The sequence below is a fragment of the Perkinsus marinus genome, assembly GCF_000006405.1.
Source record: "Perkinsus marinus ATCC 50983 genomic scaffold scf_1104296952114, whole genome shotgun sequence".
NCBI classification, from domain to species: Eukaryota; Perkinsozoa; order Perkinsida; family Perkinsidae; genus Perkinsus; species Perkinsus marinus.
In genome coordinates, this window is record NW_003209007.1 from 1 (window position 1) to 1,085 (window position 1,085).

General features: G+C 48.8%; 1 protein-coding gene across 1 annotated transcript; it reads right to left on the reverse strand.

Annotated features, from left to right (window-relative positions):
• Nucleotides 1-267: 267 nt before the first annotated feature.
• Nucleotides 268-485, reverse strand: Pmar_PMAR017529 (hypothetical protein; the record flags this gene model as incomplete). The annotated part of the gene is made up of 1 exon (XM_002777297.1): nucleotides 268-485. A coding segment is annotated over one exon (218 nt), but the record flags the coding sequence as incomplete, so codon positions are not given.
• Between the last annotated feature and the right edge of the window lie 600 nt (nucleotides 486-1,085).

The window sequence follows — 1,085 nt, forward strand, 5'->3', positions numbered from 1 at the left end:
TTCGATAGGAATCTACCATCGCGATCACTTATTATTAAAGATGGGAATCCAACGGAGAAGAAACAGTCCACCAGCGTCTCCAGAGTAGAATCAGCATCATGGCAGAACAATGGTCTTGCGATTACAAACTTCGATGCCGAATCGACCAAGACCAGCGCGTACTCAACTTGTGGGGTGGGTCATCGGCCAGAGAAGGAGAAACAAAGGGACCTATAAGGTCCACTCCAATCATCTCCATCGGTATAGGACTCTTAGAGGGGACTGTACGGTACAGTCTGTACCCAATCCTCCGGCCCGCAACACGCAAGAGCCCTTGAACTTCACGCAGGTGGCACAGTTTTTTGCATAACGTCGAGCATCTCCCGATAATCCAGGCCAGTAAAAGTCTCTGCTCAGCAACCCTGGCAACTTCGATGTCCCAATGTGACCATAGATGGTATGGATGCGATCGACAAGGCTTCTCCTGCAACTCTGAGGTACAAAGACTTGGACATGGTCGGCAATAACTGGATGTTTCTTAACCAATACATCGCCGTAATGGTCGTTGATAACATGATACATGTCCTTGTGACGATCGTCGTTGCGCTTGATGGCTAACTTGATGTGGGTTACCTCGTCGTCACTCTCTTGAGCTCGCCGTATCCTTTGTAAGACATCGGCGATTTCTGTAGCAGAGCATTGGTTCTTGAGATGGGACAAGAGAGGAGATGCATTCCCAATAGTCGTAAGGGCCAGTGGAATCTGGAGGGGATCAACACTTCCTTCCTTGATCGCCGTGAGAGTCGTCCTTAAACACTTGTAGTCCACTGCATCACTTGAGCCCCTTGATAAGCAGTCGGCTGGGTTCAGAGGTCCCGGTATAAACCGCAGAGTAAGGTGCAAGTCGTTGGCCAACTCAATGATAGAGGCAATACACGTTTTTTCCCATGTTGGTAGATCCGGTGAAGGACTGCCATCTCGTAGAGCCTTCCTGACACGTTGGAAGTTGGCAGAATTGTCAGTATAGACATACAACTCTCGAGTGGCTTCCTGTTTGGAGAGATTAGGAAGTAGTTGCTGCTTGACGAGGCTAAGACCATATCTAA